Source organism: Notechis scutatus, chromosome 1 (genome assembly GCF_049901735.1).
Source record: "Notechis scutatus isolate UNSWTSFEM ecotype Mainland chromosome 1, rNotScu1.2, whole genome shotgun sequence".
Lineage (NCBI taxonomy): Eukaryota > Metazoa > Chordata > Lepidosauria > Squamata > Elapidae > Notechis > Notechis scutatus.
Genome location: NC_142009.1, coordinates 251,361,919 through 251,383,113, shown reverse-complemented (window position 1 = coordinate 251,383,113; position 21,195 = coordinate 251,361,919). Strand labels below are relative to the sequence as shown.

Genomic DNA, 21,195 nt, shown 5'->3' with positions numbered 1-21,195 from the left:
TCATCTCACACACAAACACCTGAATAAAAACATCCCAGCTCTTGTAATCCAGGACAAACAAGTTCCCTTTGCTACTTTCAGGAGGAAGGAAAAGAAAAACAAGAGAGATGCTTATGTTGCAAAAAGCAGGAAAGCTTTTCTGCTGAAGATATTTTCTGATTAAACTGACTGAGACTGATTCCACACTGCTCAAGATAAGATATAAACTACCTAAGTACAAGAAGTACATCAATAGCGATTGTAGGAGGAAGAGTTACTTAAAGCAGCTGAGAGTTGCATAGTCTTTGTTATATATGCTCATGATAAGACATGATAAACCAGTTTATTCAGGTCAGGCTATTTCTATGAGCTGAGCAATAGTCCTCTGAAATTTCCTTTCCAAAACCATGAAAAATAAATAATGAAAAAATAGTTTCCAAAACTATCCACTGCCATAGCCAAACCTCTAAGCATAATCTTTGAAAAATCTTTCAGAACCAGCTCCTTGCCTAACCTATGGTCACAAGCCACAGTCATCCCCATCTTCAAAAAGGGAGACCCAAGCCTAGTTGAAAATTACAGGCCAATCTCCTTATGCTGCGTCACCTGTAAAGTCATGGAATCAATTATTAACCAATCCATTATCCTCCACTTAGAGACAAACAACCTACTCTCCAATAAACAATTTGGTTTCAGAAAAAAACTATCCTGTAATCTGCAACTCTTACACTGCAAAAACATATGGACGACACAACTCGACCAGGGCAAAGCAATAGACGCAATCTACATAGACTTCTGTAAAGCCTTTGATTCAGTGGTACACGACAAACTACTCCTAAAAATAAAATCCTATGGTATCTCTGGACAACTGAATAACTGGATAGAAGCATTCCTGTCAAACAGACAACAAATGGTCAAAATCGGGAGCGTCCTATCAAATCCAGTACCTGTCAATAGTGGTGTCCCCAGGGCAGTGTTCTAGGACCAACTCTCTTCATACTCTACATAAATGACCTCTGCGATCATATTAAGAGCAATTGCGTTCTTTTCGCTGATGATGTAAAGCTGCTCAATACCACAGACAATACTGCTACCCTTCAAAAAGATCTCGACTATGTATCTGAATGGTCAAACAAATGGCAACTTCAAATCTCAACAAATAAATGCTCTGTCTTACATATTGGCAAAAAAATCAGAAAATAAAATACAAGCTGAATAGTCAAGAACTTGTTGATGACCCAAGCTCTGTAAAGGACCTTGGAATACTCATCTCTAATGATCTAAGTGCTAGAGCCCACTGCAACTACATAGCCAAAAAGGCATTAAGAGTTGTTAACCTAATCCTACGTAGCTTTTTCTCTGGTAATATCACACTACTAACCAGAGCATACAAAACATTTGCTAGACCAATACTCGAATACAGTTCATCAGTCTGGAACCCTCATTACGTATCTGATATTAGCACAATTGAGAAAGTCCAGAAATATTTCACAAGGAGAGTTCTCCACTCTTCTACTCGTTGTAGAATACCTTATGCCACCAGACTTGAAATTCTAGAACTAGAAAACCTTGAATTACACCGTCTTCGGTCTGACTTAAGCATGGTATATAAAATCATACATTGCAATGTCCTACCTGTCAATGAATACTTCAGCTTCAACCATAACAACACAAGAGCACACAATAGATACAAACTCAAAGTAAACCGCACCAAACTTGATTGCAGGAAATACGACTTCAGCAACAGAGTGGTCAACGTCTGGAATACTCTACCCGACTCTGTAGTCTCTTCCCCAAACCCCAAAAACTTTAACCTTAGACTGTCTACTATTGACCTCACCCCTTCCTAAGAGGTCTGTAGGGGCGTGCATAAGCGCACCAACGTGCCTACCGTCCCTGTCCTATTGTTTCTCTTATTCTTTTATTTTTCTTATATGTACCCATTTCATGTATTCACAACTATGTATACGCTTATACTTATTATCTTGTAAACAATTGGCAAATCAAATAAATAAAATAAATAAATAAATAAATCATGATGAAGAGATTAAGATGCAGTCAGCATCTTAATGCATTCCCTCTCTCATCAAGCAAAAGTGAAAAGCTTTAGCAATTATTGGAAGAGAGTGGATGGCAATTTATTTTTAGCATTCACATTTTTTTTTATTGTATAACAAAGTCTTCTGAAGAAATAGAAGATAGATCAAAGCCTTGGGCACAGGTTAATGTGATTCAAATGTAAACAAAAGAATGAAGTTAATTTAAAAAGTTGATAGCATAGAGAACATAATGCAAGTACTTCTATCCAGTGAGGTACATAATGCTGTAATAGTGTAGTGCAGGTATGCCTTGGGGTGTAATAAAACAAAGTGGCAAGGAAAAATAGGATAGAGTTAATATAATTTCCAAACTTATTTTTGATATATACTGTAAATACGTCTAAAACACATAGTATAAAATGCCTATTTTTTATAAAGAATTATGTGTTTCAAATAGATGTTATATATTTGTGTTTAGGCTTTGATGAAATTTTCTGCATAGTGACTATTCTTACGATGCATGCATGATTACTTCATTAGCCACAATAATTTTTTTTAAAAAATGTTTATTTGCAGCTAAAACACATGTCTATTTCTCTCTCTTGCTCAGACTTTATTACAACCACGATAGTGAAATATTGCTACCTATATTTCAGTGAACCATCTTTCCTGATCAATATTGAAAAGCATAATAAAGTAATATTTATGCTTTATATTATTTAAACATATAAATATTTTATATTGACAATTAATAGACAATAATTTCTTTAATGCATCAAAACAGTATTTTAAAATGTCAATTGAAATGTCCAAGTTTGTTTTCAACAAACAAGTAAATATCAGCATTTATACTCACTTCCACAAACATACTTGCCTTATAGATGAGATTTTATATTTTATTAAAAACTGTAAGTTGCGTTTTTCAACTACTATATTTCATTTGAATAATAGTTTCAACTTTTCCTTATATAAAAGCTGATTTTGAGTGTTCATGAACCTTTGTAAAATATATGATGATGTTTTTTTTCCAAAGAGTTTTTTTCTCCTGGCACAAATGCTAGCAAAAGTAACACACACAATATAATAAAGTTGTTATGAAGAGTGGCCTTGCTTGTATATTAATTGTAGCCAAATTATACTTTTTGGCAATATTGGCATAATAGTCAGTTGAAATTCAATGTACATTCTCCAGAATGATACTAGTGTAATGGTCTTATTAAAATTGTATATAAATGTGTGTGTTTATGTGTGTATGGATGGATGGATGACACTATTGACATCACCTACAGAAAGCTTTCCAATACATTGTGGTAAATGCACAATCCTATTAAATGAATAAATCAGCCTGGAAAACCTATGGGATGATTTTGGTGCGCTTTCAATGTTAATCAGTGACTTTTTTATAGTAATACTTACTCTCGCAGAGGCCTCATAATGAACACTCAATATACTGTGCTGTGCCCAACCTCACCTACTCTTTCTTTTCTCAAAAGACAAGGCACATCTGCCACCTGCTCTACTCTGAGTCCCAGAAACAACTGTCGAGCAGCAAAAAGATTGATTATCAGTCAAATAGTATTCCAGTGCACCAGATTTTGGTAGGTTAAGCTTGCTGATCCAGCAAGAGTTGGTGTGAAATTTTCAGTAATGTGTGCCAATATTTTGGTGCGAAAGGAACAGCAGTGCATGTCATGATGAAACACAGCCAAAAATTGCAGACAAAGCAGAGAAGTTTTTGTTGAGTGCAAACAAAGCAGAGATCAAGAAAGAACAAAAAAATGCTGCTTGGATTTGGAAATCTCAGTGGTCGATAATATATTTAGAAAAGTTGCACGTTGTTCAAAAATTATTATATTGTTCTACTGCTTATTTATAAAAAGGATGGCAATATTAGGTTCTGCTGAATTTAAGGTATAATGCAAAGGTAATACTGATTATTATGATAAATACAAAGATAATTCATTACAAGAATTTTAAAAATGAGAAAGGATATTTGCTTAATTTGCATCTTCTTATTCAGTTAATGTATTAAAACACATTCAGTGGATTATTTGGATTCTATTCAGGAAAACTGTCACATCATCTATAATATGACACTACATGAATAATTCATGAGCAATCGACTACTTATTACAGACATAATATCTTCAAAAATACTAAAGATACATGGATATATTGCACTGCTCACCAAATAGATTTAAATTAAATATTTCAATCATTCTAAACATAATAAATACAACCCTTTTGCTTAACAAGGTTTTATTAAGAATGTCAGGGATAATCATTTTGGGACACATTTTCTGCCTGTTTTGAAGTCTAATTTGCTACTTACGTGGTACTCAATTTTTTAAAATACACTCAAGAATTTTTCCCCATTTCAGATTTTCAGCATTCAGTTAAAAGTTTTAAGAAAAAGGAATTTAATAATATGCTTAATATGACATTCATTTTAAAATACTTATATATTGATGCCATAAATGTTTTCATCAATATTAAACATAATCTATTATAGAAAGCCTGAAAAGATATAATGAAATCTACTTGTACCTCAGCTAAAAATTTGGACTTATCTTCTAAAAATATTATTCATATAAAAATTAATTCAACTGCAATATTTTCAATTATGAATCATTATATTTCTTTTTATTTTATTAATGGTATGATATTAAAATTGTTGTTTTTCTCATTCCATCTTATGATGAAGCTTTAATTTAGCTAATTATTTTGTTCCTTAATATTTTAAATCCCAACTATGTGCAATAATTTAATACCAATTTCTAACACTATACAGCATTTTGTATTGAAATTTCCTAATAATTTAATCCAGAAGAACACAGTTCAAATTAAAAACTATGCACGGTATATTATTCAACATTTTATTCTTGAATTCCCCAAAAAACCTATTACAAGAATTAATTACAAGAGATAATGGCTTCAGATACTGAATATTTTTTTAAATGCTTTACATTTCAAAATGCAATGGTAACTACAAAAATAAATTCATATATAAATTTAGGCTGAATATTACACATTCCCGCATAAAACATCTGATAATTATTTTAATGCTTTGTCTTAATAAAGGTCAGATGACTAAATTAATAAAGAACTCACACTCTGAACTATTATTTTTGCTGGTGTAATAAGCTTAATGAATTGTGTCTGTAAGATGTCAGTGAAACTAAATAGTAAATTCAATAATCTCTGATTAATTTATTATATTTTCACCATTTAACCTCCTGCAGACTCCCTAATGTCTATTCAAATCTATATTAAATTAAGCACCAATGCTAATGAAGGGCAATGAACATGGCTGTCAGTAGATTTTTCTTTCATTAAGCACATTATCCTCTTACTGAGCTGTAAATGAGTAAACATTAGTTTTGTTAAACCATGCAAAAAGACAGGATGAAAATCGTTTTTAATTGCACCCCTTAATCCACTGACTGTGACATTTTTTTACCTTTGATTTTTTTGAATGGATTTGAAAAGGGCTCTCCAGTTGAAATATAAACGTCAGCATCATGGGGTATGTCTATAGCACTCAGGACTTCAGTGCCGTCTGCCAAGAAGATTCGTCGGGCAGCCATATTCAGCTTCAGCTTTTCAGTGCATTCCTCGAGCAGCTAAATGAACACAATAAGGTAAGAAAAATTAAGAACAGAAATAGATTTCTGCTACTAATCAAGAATCAAAACTTGGAAACTAGTGTTTCTGTTACCTCCCGAAATATACAATATGTAGAGTCAGTTACCAAGCAAGCTGTCAATTTTACTATTGTCACCATTGTATGAACCATGAAAAAAGATTTCACATTATACATTACTTGGGTGGCTTGTTTTTTATATATATATATATTACATTTAATATAAAAAGAACCACAGTGTTTACACTAACGCTGTGCACTGTTTCACTTCAAAATAAATAAAATCTTTATCTTTTTTTAGTTTGAGAAGCATATCCAAATAAATAATAGAGATACTTACCAATTTAATGGAAAGTGGCACAGCAACTTTGGCAAATATATTTATTGCACCATTTTTATAAGCAGTTACTTTGAGTATCTGTGGTTTCTGTCTAAAAATCTGGGATATCTCAGAGGCCTTCCCAGTGAAGTGCAGTTTTGAGGAAGAAAAGTGTTGACATCTGCTGCAAAATAATTCCAATTCAATTGAATAAGAAAGTAATTAGAACATACCATGTATCTACTCTGAAATTACATTTAGTTAATATTGTCTTTCTTAATAATTGTTTGGCTTATTACTTTTACATTTTAGACGAAATTCAAGATGACAAGTATTTTTATAAGTTTATGGAAAATTATGAACTATTGTCTCACATTTAATTTGTGTGTAAGATCTAGAAATTCAAATTTAAAATTGCTATTGTCAATTTTTGAATCTATCTTTACTAAAAGTATCTGAATTCAGGATTCCACTGATTTTTGCCTTAATTTTTGTTTTAATTACTGTTTGAACAGAAACAATTTTTGATTTCCGTATTTATAATATTGTAATGATTCATTAAAAATCTCTGTTCAAACAGTTATAGTCTAAGTACCGCAATATGGATTTGAAAATAAATATATCTTCAGTACCATTTGTAACCGATGTAATGTTCATAGGAATGCATTGTTAAACTCCATTATTCAAAATACAACTGAATGCTCAGTATTCATATAACTCATATATTTTAAGTTATTTAAAAGAACAAGCAAACAAAAAGGTTTAGATGAAAGTCTTTTTGCATAGATTTGGCATTAATGAAAGTTTGTTATTAGGCAAGCTAAGAAAGTAAATGTATTCTTCTTACCCTTCCAAATTAATTTGCTGATTGCAAATAACATTTTGTACAATGCCAGGGTATTTAAGTACTCACTATTTTAAATTTAAAATATAACAACAGTATCTCTTTGATTTTGTGATACTTGCAAGCATTGTTGACATTTCTATAATTTGTCTCTGCAACTAATATTTGTGGAAGGCTAACTAGCTTTCAAGGGGTTTTATGGATTTTTTTTTCGTTTTATATTAGGAGCAGAGGGTAATAGCAACACAGCAGTACAGTTACATCTTATAACAAGGGAATGTTACTATTCATTTTGTGGGAAACAGATTTTTACATTAATATCATAGGGGGGAAATCTAATAAATGTAGTTGAAATATATTCAGGCAACATAGAAATGTTCATTATGTAAAGTTCATTCCCCTTCTACATGATGACCATATTCCAGGATTCCAATGTATCTTCTATCCCTTCTCCTGTTCCATCTTAACCTACCCAACCCATTTTCTGTTATCAAATAATGATCTTTCTGCATGTGATGCATTTTAATGAGGGGAAAAATTATATGGACTGCATGGAGGGAGAGTTGTGTAGCATTCATTAGATATGTGTTATAGAATAATGAAATTGTCATATTTGGCTCTTATTGGTGTCAAAATTACTTTATATATAGTAATCTAAAAGAGAATATGTATTTTTTCACTCATGTGAAACCTTCCTATACAATATATTTGTGACATTGAAACAGTTTTCAAAAGCCTAAGATAGGAATCCTAAATACAGTTTACAAGAAAATACTTACAGTGAATTCAGAGTAGCTAACTTGTAACAAAAATGCTTAGAAATGCCCAGTAATATTACCACATACCAAAAATATAAATACATACTGCACTTTAACTATAATTTTGCCAATTAAATCACCCTGACTTTGTTGAAAAACAATAAAATAAGAACAAGCACACTCATAGTTAAAAGGAACAAGCAACAAATTTGATTACCTTAGCTGACCTGATGGAGCACTGATAGGTCTGTTTCCCTTGTATGGGGATGTGAGGCAGAAATTGTTTCTACTATTTGATTTGTAGCTGGCTAGTTTTGATTTTCTATCGTTTTTCTGAACCAGTTTTGTTTGATGTATGGAACCATCTTGAAATCCTGACCTTCTAGATACTTCCAATGATTGGGGAGGACTCTTAGGGCCAAGTAGAGACTTTCTTTGCTTTTCTTCTGTTTTTTTAGCTTTGTTTGTAAAGGGCAAGATTAATTTTCTGGAAGAAAGAAAAGGTAATAAAAACAGATCGCTTGATATCACAGTAGGATAAAGGTAATATGGAAACACAGTTACATACCCCCCCCCCCAAGTTTGGAAATAGTTAAATTAAATCAAATAGTTCATCTCGCCCCTAGAAAAGGAATATAGATTAAGAAATTATAACTATTAAAGAGGCAAATGCAATCAAAACACTTTTGAGTTTTTAAGTTAACAGCCTTACAGCTATATTCATTCATTTATTTAAATTATTTATATACCTGCACACAATAACAAGTAGACCAGACCAAGAAATTCATTGTGGCCTGTGATCAATTTATCTCTATGGCTTTTTCCCCTGTACAAGTCATGCAAGCCCATTTTACATTATGGGCAGTATACAAAGTTAAAACAACAATATAATCATTCAAACCACAATTCTTGAAGTCAAAATTATAATCCAAATTTATTTATTTTTCAAAATAACCATTTACCAGTACAGCTCATCTCACTTTTTGTCCAAATGAAATCTGGGAGAACAGCTTGGCCTTTCTTATGGAAGAGACCTGAAATATGCATCCCTGCTAAATCTATGAGGGCCAGCAAAAATAAAGGAAGTGCCTGGCTCTATATTTTAAAATTATTTATATATTATTATCTATATTTTGGTTTACTATACACTGCAATGAGTCTATTTGGAAACTTGCAATGTACAATATATAAAAATAGACAAACAAAATGCAATTGCTCTTAAAACAGTTTTGCTGGCTGCCAATCCATTATTGACCATTACATAAACAGCAGGTTTTATTCTATACTTTTCAAAGTATGGATTGGTCTCCCTGCGGGCGGGGGCAGGGGTGGGATTCTACAGGTTTGCACCTATTCACTAGAACCAGTTGTTAACATTCTAAGCAGTTCGGAGAACCAGCTGTTAGAAGAAATTACTGGCCTAATCCTGTAAAGAAGGCAGGAAGGAAACATTCTGGTGTTGCTTACAGAAACTGCCTCTCCGTTAACCCTTATTACATTCTTGGCAGGACTACACTTCCTGTCTCAGGAACGTCTCTGGAGTTTTTTTCCCCTCCTTTGCTGGTACTTTGCTTGTGTGGAGTGACCATTCAAAGTTACAATGGCACTGAAAAAAGTGACTTATAACCATTTTTCACGCTTATGACTATTGCAGCATCCCCACAGTCATGAGAGGCCAGGCGAGGAGATGCGTGTCTCGATGTGAGTGAAGTTGAGTTGGCCACGCCCAGCCAGTCACATGACCACCAAGCCATGCCCACAGAACCGGTTGTTAAAAAAATTGAATCCGACCCCTGGGCGGGGGGACAGAGCTGAGAAGGGGATTCACTGTTTTTTTTCATTCTGATCAGACATGCACAAGCGTGTGTAAGCATTGTCAAAACCTGCTCTGAGATTACTGTAATCTTTGCCTAAGTGAGTCAGCAATGGAGTAGATAAAATTAGACAGGGGTTTTGCAAGCCCAATAGAGAGTTGCACTTATACAAAGATTGAGACCCTGTGTGATATATAGATTAACATATAATGATAAAAAGTAAGTGATGCATTTATTTCTTGACCAACCCTAACTCAAATGAAATGAATCATTTTATTCATCAGAGGCTATACAAATTCATTTATCATTTTCCAGGGTTGCCATATTGAGAAGTTTGAGATTCTTGAATGAAACCTAGGCAGTTTAGGAGCCAAATATCTAAGATACTGTATTTGCATATGAATGTGCTTCAGATTCCTTCTGCCTTCTAAGTGGCACAGCTGGAGTTTGAATGGGATTTTTAAGTGGCAGTATTCTGGTATCCATGCTGACCACAAGTTAAACATGAACCAACAATGCAACTCCTGAGAAATCACATGCTATTTTGAGGTGCTTTAACAGGAGCACAAGTATAAATCACAGGAAATCTAGCATAGCACTCTACTCTGCCCTGTCAGTTTCCATTTGGAGTATGGGTCCTGATCTGGGCACTATCATTCAGAAAAAATAATGGCATAGCTAGCAATATTTTATAGCTTTATAAATGATTATATGTTTTAATATTTGATTGGAGTTGCCCAAAGTTGGCTGAAAGATGGGCAACTATATAAATGTTTGGAAGAAAGGAAGGAAGGAAGGAAGGAAGGAAGGAAGGAAGGAAGGAAGGAAGGAAGGAAGGAAGGAAGGAAGGAAGGAAGGAAGGAAGGAAGGAATTAATTCTGTGAAATATCATAGGATATGATATGTTTAGCCTTCCAAAAAAGCTACTTATACAATAGCATATTAGAAATATCTGAAAGGTTGTCTCAGAGAATGTGTAGACTATTCTTCATTGTCACAGAGGGCATGACTAAAACAAACAGTTAAAACTAAATCAAAGCAGATTCAAGGTAGAAATTGTTAGGGATAACATTATTTACCCTAACTGGTTTGGGTAAAAATAATAAATAAGTTATCATGGTTTGTTGGTTAAAGTGTGTGTAACTTTAACTACAAGAATGTAATTAAGGGTGTGGTTGTAAAAGCACCATAAAAGAAGCAAGTCAATTAAAGCTCTCTCTCTCTGGCTTAATGATCCCTAATTACTGGATGGATTGATGACTGCGTTTTTCCTTACTGGAACGGAGGAGAGAAAGGAATGTTTTATTCTCAATGGAGAGAAGAGATAATACGGACTGATTTATTGTAAGTGAACTGACATTGGCTATTCAACACGAACTTTGCAAATTGAGTATCCTCGGCTGGACTAACTGAAATGATACATGACTAATGGACCGTTTATTTTGACTATGCTATAATTCCTAATGGAATAAACTATATTTTTGATAGCACAAGCGTATCTGTTTTTTACTGCGTGTTAACTAAAATACAAACTTATCTCACACATTTACCTGTCTGCCTATCTGACTACGCTACACATTCTGTTTAGTTTGTTTTCCTTAACACTCGTTGGGGAATTCAGGCTTAACAGAAATTGCTCAATCTCAAATGCCTTTCCTCAGTCAAAACTTGCCAACCTCTCTCTTGGGTCCCATTTCAGATTTTAGATGAAAAAAATTCTGTGGTATGGTTTATTTTATTCTGCTAATTAAGTTTACTTCATTCCTGAAAAAATAATTGGATTCTGACATGGTTTATTGTGGCTTATCACTCCAAGCTATATAATATTTTGGTCTAAATATTATGGTGGTATTTAGACTTTAGTAAACACTAAAATTACTAATTTCCATTATGGTGCAATTATAACCACTTCCCTTCCCCAAACAATCCCCGTATATATTTTTTAACATCATATGTGCTCCCATCAATATTTGAGGGACTGTCTTTCCCCAATTACAAGAACCCATCCCCTTTGGGTCCTGTCTATTTTGAAATGCTTTCTGGCTGAGGCACCTGCCTTTTCTTTTTTTGGCACCTGCCTTTTGAAACATCATCAACTCAGAGATCAGAATGCCCAAGTCTACTGTATTTTCCTAAGGCTTTAAAGATGTGGTTATGAAAACTGCATGTCAAAATATATTCTTCAATTATACTTTGAGAAAACTATACTCACATACTTTTCCATTCCTGTAGCCTCTACATTTAGTAGGAGTGAAGACGAAGATGAAGATGAAACAAAGTAATTTCTTTCTGAAGTTTCAGACCAGGGAATATAAAATGAGTCATCACTTTCTGTTTCATTATTTTCCATTTCCTGCTTAATAAGTAATGAAATACAAAATCACATTTCAAATACAAATTTCTCTAAATCAGTAAAAATAAACTGAATTAAATCAAAGTACTCTTATGTATTACACCTAGTAAATAAGTTTAGTTTCAATAATTTGTGTAATTGTAATTTAATGTGTAAGTGTAATTGTAATCAATAATCTGCAAATAAATAATATAAATTACAGATATTTAAAAACAATTAAGTCCCTGTAGATCATTTTATAGTAAGAGGATATTTTGATGTAGATGCAGTAACCATCGAATAGGAAAGTCGTGAAATGATGCTCTTAACACATTTTTAGCCGGAGCCTGAATATAGAGATGGTTTTAAAGCCTTACAGAAAGCCAACAGGATCAGGCTATTCTAAAGCCTGAGGGAAGAAAATTCCACAAAGCTTAGTGCTTGCGACGGCCAGCTGATGATAAGATTGGCAGTTGCTAGCTATAAAGATTTATTGCTGAGCTTACTGCCCTTTTTTTGTTTTAAAGAGCTGCATTTTGTTTTCTTACTGCTTTTGCTGTTCGTTGCAGAGAATCCAGCCAAGTCAAGAAAGCCCATCTCTTACGAAGGCTGAGCAAAAACTGAGGACGTTAAGGCGGAGCCTTCAAGAGGAGTGTCCTCAGAATTCAGCTCAGCCTATCAGATGAGAGAAGGAAGCACCTCCCATGTATGGATGCTCTGAACAGTTCATCTGGAGAATTCTACAAAGCAGGGTCTACAGCAAGTTGATACTCTTTGACCGGCAGGATCAGCAGCATGCCCAATCTATTGGATTGAATTGAACAAGTAGAGACTCTTGGGAAAAGATGGTCTCACAGGTAACCTGGTCCCAAGCTATGTAGGGCTTTAAAGATGATAATTGCATGTAGAAATACAATGATAGTCAATGCAGCTCATGCAGTAGTAGCATTACACATGTATGTATATGGCGCCATTTACAAACCATGCAGCTGCATTCTGTACCAGCTGAACTTCCAAATGGTTTTCAAGGGCAGTTCCATGTAGAGCATGTTGCAGTAATGCAAGGGAGAGTTATAAGGATGTGTGTGACAGTGAGCAGAGCCTCCCTATCCAAGAATGGGATGCAACTAAAGTGTGGAAAGGCTCTCCTAGTCACCACTGCCACCTGCTCTTTGAGGAGGAGGCTCAAAGGAGTCATTAATCTAGAAGGACCCCCTAAAGGTATGGAAAGGCTCTCACCTAAAGGTGTGGAAAGGCTCTTCTAGTCACCATTGCCACCTGCTTTTTGAGCAGGAGTCATGAATTTAGAAGGACCCTCAGATTGCACATCAAGCCTGTCTGGGTCAATGTCACCCCATAAATTAACATAAATCTAAGATAAGATTAAGCTTATTAAATGTTTTTTAAAATAACTTAATATAAACATAACATAATTAATGTACATCTTAATGTTTAGAGGAAGAGGAAGATTCTTAATGTACATAATATAAACTGATTTTTATGGGTTCACATTTTTAAATTAGCACAAGGTGGGAGATTTGCAAAGTAACACCCCCATGTTCTTGTTTTTCCCCTGAAAACTATTTTACTAAAATAATCTGCACTGATAAAATCAAAATATGAAACTGTCAAAAGAAAATATCAAAATATATATATTTCCCTTTTTAAAACTATCAAATACATTTTAAATTCAATACAGTATAGCAAAAGCTGTTATCCTCTGCATAAGATTATTTTGATAAATTACATAGATAGAACATGTTTATTCAAATGAAATATGTGTATTTCATTTAACAATTTGACTAACTGGGTTTGCATTCAAACTCAGCTGTAAGAACAATCCATGTTTTATTTTCAAGCAACAAATCAGACTTTGAAAGAATGATTCATTGTTAGTTTATTCACAAAGTAGCTTGTTGTTACATTATGATCAAAATTATAGTTACTTCTTCAAGTGTTTCTATACTATCCCAAGTCACCCATCAAAAATAGTGGAACACATAATAGACATTGCCTCATTTATTCTCATTAAGACCTTTCCATTTGCTCTTAGCCAAAATCCAATCAGCTAAAGAATTGGCCCAGTGTGACAATTCTCCCACAATACTTATTGCAATAATGCAGAAATTACTTGATCCATTAGGAAGGCAAGATTTTGAACTCTGTAAATGACTGGGGTGGTTTAATCAGATGCAAAGCAAAAAAATTGACAAAATGAAGATTGTCCTTTCATTGTCTACCATGGGAAAATTAAGAAGAGCTACTAACTTCTTCAAAACCAGAATATGTTCAGGAATATTAGACTATTGTAAGTGATTTTGCACTTAAATTCCAAAAAAATAAGAATCAGGGTTTTAAATTATGTTCTTAAGATCTATTGATTTTTTTAAATTAAATTTAGGCAAGAAAAACCAAATGCACAGCTATAGTATAGCTGGTACCTGGCTCAATAGTAGTAATTGCGAGAGGAATGTTGGAATGCTGGTGGACAATCACTTAAATATGACCCAGCAGAGGCAGAGCCTACCCTGTATGGACTCTCGTAGCAGTCTAACGGAGAAGAGCAACAAAGATGATTAGGGGACTGGAGGCCAAAACATATGAAGAATGGTTGCAGGAAATGGGTATGTCTGTTTTAATAAAAAGAAGAACTAAGGATGACATGACAGAAGTCTTCCAACATCTAAGGGGCTGCTGCCACAAAAAAGAGTCAGTCAATCTATTCTCCAAGGCACCTGAATGTAGGACAAGAAGCAATGAATGGAAACTAATCAAGGAGAGAACCAACCTAGAACTAAGCAGAAATTTCCTGACAATTAGAACAATTAACCAGTGGAACAACTTGCATACAGAAGTTTTGAGTGCTCCAACACTGAAGATTTTAAGAAGAGACTGGACAACCATTTGTCTGAAATGTTATAGAATTTTCTATTTGAGTAGGAAGTTGGATTAGAAGACCTCCAAGTTCCCTTCCAACTCTATTATTCTTTTATTCTGTTAAATTGCAATAAATGCTTGCCTTTCTTTGTTTTGGGGAAGAATTTGATGAAATTTACAGAAATATTTTCCTATGGTAAGGAATATCCAAGACTAATAGGTTACTTTGTGCAAGCTGAAATAATAATCACAATAACCTTTCCTGAGTGTGCTAATACTGGTGCTTGGGGTATAAATAGATGCATAACATTGTCTTCTCAGCTTTCTAAAGCAGATCATAAAACATTATCATATAATTTCTAGGAATAAGAGACAAGATAAAACGGAGGTGAAAAGGATTACAAAGTAATTTCTGTTTCACATTAGCTTTACCATCCATGATTGGTGTAATTAATACTGGCATGACTGATTTCAGGAAAGAATTGTTAGCCACAGAATCAATATTTCTCTGAGTCTCCTGTACGTACTGGTGTTTTACATGAACAAGGATTTCCTACCTTATTTTTGACATAGCTACCCTGAAATTCCAGAAAAATGGATCTCTTAAAGAAACTCATGATCCCAGTTGGTTCAGATTATCCACTTCATTCAACTAAATGAAAACTGATTCCAGTTTATTCTAGTCTGCCTCAGAATTGGGTTTTTCTATATCAAATATACAATTGAAGGTTATTCTTTTGAAAGAAGCTAGAATTTGCTTCCAGGTTTTTCCTAAATTAGACAAATATTTAAGAAAAATTAGCATACATAAGATACTATCCACAGGATTATATATTACATTACTTATGAAGTGACATTTCTTTCATAAGGAGTAATATTTCTTTCAAACAAAACTATTACACAATGAGGACAGTGCCTCTGTTCCTGAATTTCATACTTGCTAGTATCTTTATGGAATCTCTAAGTCATGCCATTAATATCACCTTGTTGTCAAATCCATTCGTGGTTAAATATTTTCAAGGAGATGTTTCTCATTAAACGCCCAGCTCATGATTACAAAGCTACCATGATTATTTCCAAATAATTTTTTTCCAGATACTCTTCTAAAGTTCCTTCCCCTTTATAAAGATGGCATCTGGTTATTGTTGTTTTCACAGAGTTGTTGATAGCCTAGAGTTTTAAAATGATGAGATTGACAAATGAATGTAGATCACTTGGTATATTTACAATGTTTTGATCGAATCCAAACCTGATTTCTTGTAAATAATGATAGACATTTTAATTTGAATCATGGGACTAATTTCAGGGCAGTAAAGTTAAACAAACTGGTGATTCTGGAGGCCTAGGTTATGTCAACTGCAGCAACTATGGGGGAAGTTGCTGTACAATTCTGTTGGTTGGAGGAAATATGGTTGCAAATAAACATTGAGACCAAGTAGTAGCTATCATTATTAGTGAAACAGCCAATCAGGAAAGAAATGGAATGAAGTTTGGAGCTCCTGAATAAGAATTTGTCCTGGACTCCAAGCCCTTCACAATGAATTTGCAGTGAAGTCCAACTCTTAACCTGTGTGGCTGAATCTGATTTCCAGGTTACTGCTGGAGTCTCCTCATTTTCTATTTGCAATTACTTCAACTTCCAAACTCTAGATTGGCTAGGTTGAAGAATATTCAGGAAGTTCATGACAACCATGGATTTGACCCAAATAATATTGAATTCAACAAATATAATCAATCACATGGCAGGCCTCACCTTGGACACAGAGCAGATTTGCAATGATCAGAATATAGCAGATCTGTCTATCAGCCCTTTGCTGTTATTATATCCCTTCCTGATCCAGATGAGACTGTCTCTATTAACTCTGTGGGATGAATAGATAAATTAACATTCTCTATTCTATGTGACTTATAGTTTGGGATAGTTTTGGGCAGATGTGTGGGCAGTTTCTCACTAATTTGTTGACTTTTTGGTCAGCTGCCCTAGGCAACATGAGATGACACTTAAGTGATCCCTGTCATGGCCAGCTTCTACTGAGAGGAGTCTGACAGAGAGAAACCTGCTCTGGAAGAACCAGATGGACTCCAGCCTTAGGAAACTTTGAGCACTCAAAACATCTGAGGCTGATTTCCCCAGCAATCACCAGGAGACGCTACAATCACTGCCCAAGAATGAGGAACTGGAACTGAGAGTCCCAGAGGACCCCAAAATTATGTACCAGATCCACCAGAAGAGTGTACTTCATCTAGATTCAGAGTTGTTAACTCTCCTTTCCTTGGGGAATGGGACAAAGACCCACAACCAATCTGTTTTGCTAGGGATGAGTCACAACCATTTCTTCCCATACAGGTCCTTACAGTTTCCAAACTCTGAAGAAGCATTTGAACAATAACACTTGCCCGGCATGTGTAATTGGATTTCTATTACTTTATAAGAGCACATTTTTGGAAGAGACTACTGTTGTGTTGGAAGAGGTTCATGAGAAAGAAAGAGATAAAAGAACACTGAAGTCAGAATCATCAACTTTCTGCAGATTGGAAAGGAGTTAAAATTCAGACATCATAAATGGTTGGGAAAAATTGCTCAACACGTAGATACAGATCTCTACTTTGAAATTATTTTAAATCAGTGACTTCCACAAAATCATAAAGAAAGTTGGTGAACAGCACACAAGGACTAAGGTTGAAGTAGTATAGCACTTAGAAGATGAAGGTGACTCTGGTTATCAGAGGATAATAGAAAATGAGCCAGTCACAGAGACTATTACTTATAAGAAGAGGACAAAAAAGCATAACAACCAATGTTGACAATAAAATCAATGGATAATGTGGTATCTTATACAGATATTTCTTGAAATACTAACACCAAGCATTATTTATCCCACTTACTAATCACACAGAAGCAGCATGATCCAAAAACTCTGTTCAAGCCCATCACTAAAGTTAAAACTGATTAAATCTGTTTGAATAAAGTAGTTTAAATAAAGCTGTTTAATATCAAATTGTTTTATAAATCTGTTTTAATAAGATTATTTTTATACACTGAATGTCTGCTGCCATCTACTGACCAAAATAATCAACATTTGGATTTAACGGACACCCTTTGCCCCATGTCCGTTAAATCAAGTTTTTATTGCTTTGGTTTTATTATGTAAGTTTATACTTTTTAAAAAACCATTTTAATATGTACTTGCATAGGAAGGGTATCACTGAAGTGTACCTGTTAATTTATTTCTGAAATGACCTGTTAGTATGGCTTAGGGATGTGCCATCCATTGCTAAGTGCAATATGAACATTTGAAAAATCTACCCAGAAAAGCCAACTTTGCATTTTTTTTTTCCTGAAGGGTTACTAAAGAAAAGCTCATTTAAAGTCCATATTATGAACGCTCCCAAATAGATTATGTCTGAAAATATATATATTGCCACAAGAAATAGTAGAATTGGATAGGAGTACATAGAATTCCATTAGTTTTATTTTTCCCCTAGGAAGAAAACATTCAAAGAATGGAAACAAGAATTTAACTCTGGTTTCTTGGGATTCAGAGTACACTGGATGTAAGGATCTCTTGGTATTAATGTTCAACATGTGTTTATAATAGTTCGATTAAACTATCACAAATATACTGTATAATGGAATGGGAAAGCTGTAAAGAACAAATTCAAGGAAATACAGTAAAACATGTATCAGAATCGAATTGTGCTTTTATGATACTTCCATCTCCCTGGATCAACAGGAAAACCTTGTCTCCCAATAAAAGGACACCAACTCACTAATACATACCCTGAAGTCTGTTTTTATTGATAATATATCAAAACGGCCACGTGCCTATCTGCCTCCAATGTTATCATATACTGCACAAGAAGGTATGTCTAAAATGATGACAAAGAAAATACAGCAGACATATAAATGCTCTCTGAGTTCTAGGACTTTGAGGGAAATTGTTCTGCATCCTAGTCACAATAAAAGACAGTGAAAGAACAATCTAGCAATATCAAATTTATTTCCATGCCATTAAGACTGCCACAGCAATCAAAGGCACCTGTGCAAAATTCATCAGTTCATGTATCTCAGTACTGTTCAAAACCTTATTCCTGGAGTACCTTGAAGGAATGATGCTCAATTTAGATAACTGTTTGTCAAATACAACAACCTGATCAACCTACCCTCCTGAGGACCTTAATTCGGAGCAGCATGGAGATATGCATAGGTCACTGTATGTGGAGACAACACTTCGACAATGGCAGAGATTGCATATAAGGTTTATGTGATTTAAGTTTTCATATTTTATATATATAGATCTACAGAATGAATTACTCATAAAAGGATAATTTATTTCATACACTTTCTAATATGTTCTTGGGAGAAGGAATTCGATTTGGCGCAGATTGAAGAATTAGATTTGAAATTTTATTTTAAAAATCGTTTTCTTATTAAGAATTATCTCATTTAGTCACATTTACTTCAGAATGTAGGCTGCATTTGAAGTCGCTGTTAATTCCTTTATTTCTCTAAATGAACTTTAAAAAATGGGAGGATCAACTGATCAACCTGATCAGTTCCTTTCTAACACTATGTATTAAAAGAACTTGAGAAACTATCCACTGAATATAGTCTGTATTTCTTTGCTCCTGATGACACCTCCTGACTCCCATCTTTTTCCCAATGCAACGTATCATCCTGTGAATGAATACATCAGTTAACAAAGCCAACATATTCACTGACATATGAAATCTCAATTTCAATGCTAATGTCAGGGTTCCAGAAATTATCCGTTCCAATCAGTAACTCCAAGACAACCATAATCTCAAAGTGCTTTATTAAAACAGAAGATTGGCACGTCTGTGGCATTCCGAAACTAAAGTTTCCTCCCAGACTTTCCACAAGATTCAACCTACACCCACCCCTTTTCTATCACATGAATCATGTGAACCAATCACCCTTCAGCTATAATTCTTGCTGCGCCACAGATGATGACCTTGAAGGTTTTATATCTATTTTGTCTACTGAAAGCTACTCAAACAACAGCAGCTCCCTTCTATCCTCCGCAGCTGTGTGGAAGCTTTTAATAAGGATTCCAAAGCTGACAGGCATCCCCCCGTGAAAAATTTGCCTCCTAAAAAAAGCATATAAGAAACAAATACAAACAGGGGTTAATGTTATATCTTAACCCCCTCTCCCCCCTCCAAGAGGACCTTTCGGTTTGTTGGGAAATTCCTCATGAAATTGGTTAATCAATCTATCTGCATGTACATCCCAACTTTTTACCCAAGTAGCATCTGATATAGGGTAACCCTTCCATAAGACTAAATATTGCAACTGTCCTCTGTGTAATCTAGAATCAAGGATTTTTTTGATTTCATAATGTGTCTCACCCTGTACAATTAAAGGGTTTGGGGGAGCAATTGGTATTGGTCTTATCATTGATGTACTAGCTGGTTTTAATAAACTAGTATGGAACACTGAGTGAATTTTTCCCAACAGCCAGGGAAGAGTTAGTTGGACCATGACCGGATTATTTTCGAAATCGGAAACAGACTTAAGAATTTAGGTCCCAACTTCTTACTAGGAACTTTCAATTTAGGATATTTGGTTGACAAATATACTTTGTCTCCTACTTTAAATGGTGGTTGTAGGGATCTATGTTTGTCTGCTTGCTTTTTGTAATCCTTTGCAGCTTCAGTCAAAGCTTTTTTAGTATTCTCCCAACCTTTTTTTAATGAGTTCATCCATTCTGTTACAGATATGGATGTAGGAGGTTCTCTAGGTAATTCTGGCATAGGGACAAATTCCATGCCAGCGTTGATGTGGAATGGAGTCAACCCTGTGCTGCTATATACTGCATTATTATAAGCAACCTCTGCAAATGGTAATAATTCAGCCCAGTTTTCCTGTTGATAATTTACATAGCACCTAATGTATTGTTCCACCATGGCGTTCGCCCTTTCTGCTGCTCCGTTGCAGTTTCAGAATAATGTCAGGGTTTCAGAAATTATCCATTCCAATCAGTAACTCCGAGACAACCATAATCTCAAAGTGCTTTATTAAAACAGAAACTTGGCATGTCTGTGGAATTCCGAAACTAAAGTTCCCTCCCAGACTTCCCACAAGACTCAACCTACACCACCCCTTTTCTATCACATCATAAATCACGTGAACCAATCACCCTTCAGCTATAATTCTTGCTGCGCCACAGATGATGACCTTGAAGGTTTTATATATATTTTGTCTACTGAAAGCTACTCAAACAACAGCAGCCCCCTTCCATCCTCCGCAGCTGTGTGGCAGCTTTTAATAAGGATCCCAGAGCTGACAGCTAATGAATTATGTGGATTGAAAAGAATTCACATTTTCCTATGCAAATAGTTTTGTGTTGGTACAAAACAAATATTTCAGCTTAAACCCCAGTATTGTTGGTGCTGTTGCAGCAGCTGGGATCAATGTTTTTTTGTTTTTTGTTTTTATTTAATTTTTAAAAAAATTAGGGCATCATTTTGCTACAAAAGAGAATTAGATGGGCAGCCGACCAAGCCTTACAGTACATAGCGTTATGAGGACAAGTCATATAAGAATGTAGATGAAAACTTGCCAT

The 21,195-nt window shown here is 34.6% G+C and overlaps 1 protein-coding gene across 1 annotated transcript in view; it reads right to left on the bottom strand.

Moving 5' to 3' along the window:
- The window catches only part of DCDC1 (doublecortin domain containing 1), a 314,173-nt gene that overhangs the window by 282,033 nt on the left and 10,945 nt on the right, over positions 1-21,195 (bottom strand). Inside the window, exons 2-5 of the mRNA XM_087951066.1 lie at positions 11,613-11,752; positions 7,800-8,069; positions 6,002-6,161; positions 5,479-5,641 (exon numbers count right to left, since the gene is read on the bottom strand). Of these exons, the coding sequence (XP_087807192.1) occupies positions 5,479-5,641; positions 6,002-6,161; positions 7,800-8,069; positions 11,613-11,752 (733 nt within the window). The remainder of the gene's footprint in view (positions 1-5,478; positions 5,642-6,001; positions 6,162-7,799; positions 8,070-11,612; positions 11,753-21,195) is intronic.